Source organism: Bison bison, unplaced genomic scaffold (genome assembly GCF_000754665.1).
Source record: "Bison bison bison isolate TAMUID 2011002044 unplaced genomic scaffold, Bison_UMD1.0 scf7180017864274, whole genome shotgun sequence".
In the NCBI taxonomy this organism is placed as follows: Eukaryota; Metazoa; Chordata; class Mammalia; order Artiodactyla; family Bovidae; genus Bison; species Bison bison.
Genome location: NW_011494846.1, coordinates 3,775,804 through 3,779,480, shown reverse-complemented (window position 1 = coordinate 3,779,480; position 3,677 = coordinate 3,775,804). Strand labels below are relative to the sequence as shown.

At 35.1% G+C, this 3,677-nt stretch overlaps 1 protein-coding gene across 1 annotated transcript in view; it reads right to left on the bottom strand.

The window, feature by feature from the left end:
• Positions 1–239: 239 nt before the first annotated feature.
• RBM24 (RNA binding motif protein 24) overlaps positions 240–3,677 on the bottom strand; it is a 13,297-nt gene continuing 9,859 nt past the window's right edge. Inside the window, exon 5 of the mRNA XM_010848830.1 lies at positions 240–257. Coding sequence (XP_010847132.1) covers positions 240–257 — 18 coding nt within the window. The remainder of the gene's footprint in view (positions 258–3,677) is intronic.

The window sequence follows — 3,677 nt, the reverse complement described above, 5'->3', positions numbered from 1 at the left end:
TCCCTCCATCTTTCAATGTGATTTTTGTGCCACTCACACAGCACAGCAAGTTTAGCTGTGACTTGGTCAGGAAGAGGAAAGATAACACCATGAAATAATGATTTTGCCCTCTTTTGGAAGAGTCATTTCATAGAAGACAACAGAGGTCTATTTCCAAATTAATATTGTGTATATTGCCACAGTATAACTTCCACTTGTCTAATATTCAAAATTTCTAAAATGCTCTCATATCAATTAACTCATTTGATCAGTACAATCTGAGAGATTAACAAAGCAACATGTTAGGTATTATCAGCTTACAGGTTACCACCATAGAGGGGTACAAGATCACCCTCCTGGTAAGTAAAGAGGACTCATCCAGCTCTTTGAATCTCAGACCATCGTGTTCTCCAACTCTATAAATATAACTAGCTTCCTGACCAATGGAGACCTTGTGTCATGGGTATGCCCCCCTCTTTATTAGAAATTAAGAACTTTTACTTACTTTTAGAAATATGTGCTCTAGCATTATTAAGTAAAAATCTTGTCCTCTCTGTAACTGCTAATATTGATATTCATATAGATCAGTAAATACCTCCAAGGTGTAGTCAGGTGTACATGAACTTCTGGCTTCCCTGAGTATGGCTATTTCTGACAAGCTTTTCCCAGAATCATCTGACCTATTTTTAATTGATAAATCAAATGTTTCATTTTAAAGCTCAGCAATCAACACATGACTTACAGAGGGCACAAGTGACTTTTCATACATCTGAAACATTAAATGTAGAGCTTGTCTTTTGGAGTAAAATGATTACTGATGCACAGACTGAACTAAGTAGTTTAGAAATTATTTTACTGACCCCAGATAATACCTTGAGGTGCAATACAATCTGTCCCAAAGTATTTGGTGGTGTCTAATTTTCTTTGGAAACTTAAAGGCAATTAAGGTTGACGATTATGGTGGCTCTAAATAGGATGATAGTTATCATCAAGTGGAAAGCATGCTGGAATCTGTTATAACTTTGTAATTTTCAAAAACTAATGGAACTCAATAAAAGATATTATGTCATGGATTTGGAAAACATTAAGACCTAGGGACCAGCAGACAGTCCATTCCATAATTAACGTAACATGTTCACTTTAAGACAATCAATATGACAGTCAAGGCCACATCACTGTGGACAAAAGTTTAAGAATATAAACATTCCAAGAGGTGATTTCCTCTTTGGTTAGCTTTTGCTATAGAACATTACAGAAACTACTGCCAGTAATCATTTATCTAGATAAATAGTAATACATTTGACTCTGTTCTAAGTATAGAGTTTGCCAAAAAGTTTGTTTGGGTGTTTCTATAACATCTTGTAGAAAAACCCGAACGAACTTTCTACCCGATAGTTGATATACTTTAATACTTAAAATAACCATGTAAGATGGGTATTTCTGTCCTAAAATTATAGATGAGAAATCAATAAAAACCTCAGCCTAAAAGTGGAGTACAAAAAGCAACGTGTTTTGGTCACATTGCTAGTACACGGTTAGAGGTTAGTACCAAACCTCAGTTTACCTGAGCCCAGCATCACTCCAGCTTTGAGCTGACCATTCCCCCTATAGCCCTCTCCTTCCAAACAACCTTCACCTAACCAAGTTCCAGTGCCATGAATCGTCCTTTAGGGTTCACTACTAGGGAAAGACCTGTATCATGTGCTAAATGTAAGGCAGATACTGAGTTACTGAAATTCACTTAAAAAGTATAAAAAGAAGGCATCTGGGAAGCTTTCTGCTCACTGAAAATGCTACCTGTAAATCACATCATTAGTTCTAATTAAAGGGCAACATCATTCCATTTTTACCACAAAAGGAGAAACAATCAACGCAACAGAAGTTGTTAAAAATTATATTTAATACAAGTGAATAGATTAGAAGATCTGAAATGTTATAAAGCAATATACACAATGAATAAATAATTTGCACAGGAGAGTCATGTCTACATTACATAACACTGTCTAGTATGGGAATACTTAAAGTAAATCCAGTGATAATGGAGAAAGTCCATAAAAATGCTAACCTGTCTTCCCTTGTATGAAATTGTTCAAGTATAAAAATCCAATACAGTGTAAAATAGTATTCAATTTAGTTTAATAAAAATTGCAAGTATTGCAGTTTCAGAAGAAAAACGTAAAGCAGCATTTAAAAACTACATAAGTGTTAAACTAATGAAGTACCAGTAAATGAGACTGCATGAGCAAAAATCAGAGAAGGAAGCATGAAACTAGCAATAGATCCTGTTAAAAAAAAAAAAACCCTAAAAACTAAAATAAACTAAAATGTGTTAATGTAAGAGTATTCTCTTATACAGTGCACATATGAATTTAAATAAATCCAAGTCAACATCTTTAGTTGAATAGGTTAATATTTAATATGCTACATCTAGACCTACTAAATAATTTATGCCATGAGATGAATACATAATTTTACAGTGTCACATCTAAAGTTCCTTTCTTTAGAGTGCAGCATAGTAAAACTTAAAAATAAATATCTTAAATAGCATTACTATTAAGGCACAGTATAAACCACATTATCATTAACGTTGAAGAATTGTCATCTCAGTAACCTTGGTGTCTCATGTACGGTATTCACTAATAAATAGTTTTAAATATGACTCTGAAATAGATACTAAAAAGTGTAAAATTACTTAAAAAGGGAAAAAAATAAATGTCCTTAAGACAGCTCTTAAGGGTTTAGAGTCTGCAAACTTTGCCTGCCTTTAATCATAAGCCACGAGTCGACACAATAAATAGAAAGAGAAGGCGGTTGTATGTAGTAAAAGCCTGATCCTATTTCAGAATCAGAATTGCTGACACCAGCAGATACAAGTTTCCCAAAATTGAAACAGGATGGGGAGAGGGATTAGAATGTGACAAGCTCATCAAACAAGCACAAGTGATGTGTTCTTTCCAGAACTGTGTGTGTTATTGATTGTCTGTACAGCTGTTGCACCCATTCATTCCACATCACCTGTTTCACAGTCCCACTCATCCACTGGGTGGATGAGAAAATAGCTTTGGTGCCTGTCCACCACTTCACCCACTGCCACGCTCCTAGATTGTTCGATGCCCTTTTTTTTTTTTTTTTTTTGAGAGAGTAAGAACATCACCTTCTTACTTGAGAAAAGTTCTCTAGGCCATAGTGACGGCTAAAAATGACAATCAGTGCTTTCACCATTTTTTTTTTTTAAATCTGCTTTTAAATGTAATTCAAGCTACATATTGCTCACTCTGTATTCCCTGGTTCAACTAGATTCAAATAGCATTTTCTAACTGGTAAAAGGCAGTTTGCTTCCCTGATACTATAAAAAGAGCAAAAGTAAAAATCCCGTTATAAAAGTGAAGTTCCATGGTTTCCTCCTGCCACCATTTCGTCGCGGCCTTGTATTTACTCAGGCTCTTTGGGATTGATTTCCAAAAACTGCGCCCACTCCCCTTCCTTCTTATCTCTTGCACGTCTAGAATGACTACTGGAGTATATAAAAAAAAAATCATAATTCTGCTTCACAATAGCATAGCTTTTTTTTTTTTTTTTAAGCTGTTAAGTCAATGTTAACTCTCATTAGCTACTGAAAACTGGGACAATTTGGAAAGAGAAAGCAACTCGACTTTGATCAGGGGCTGCGGGCCTATTGCATCCGGTCTGTTTGCAGC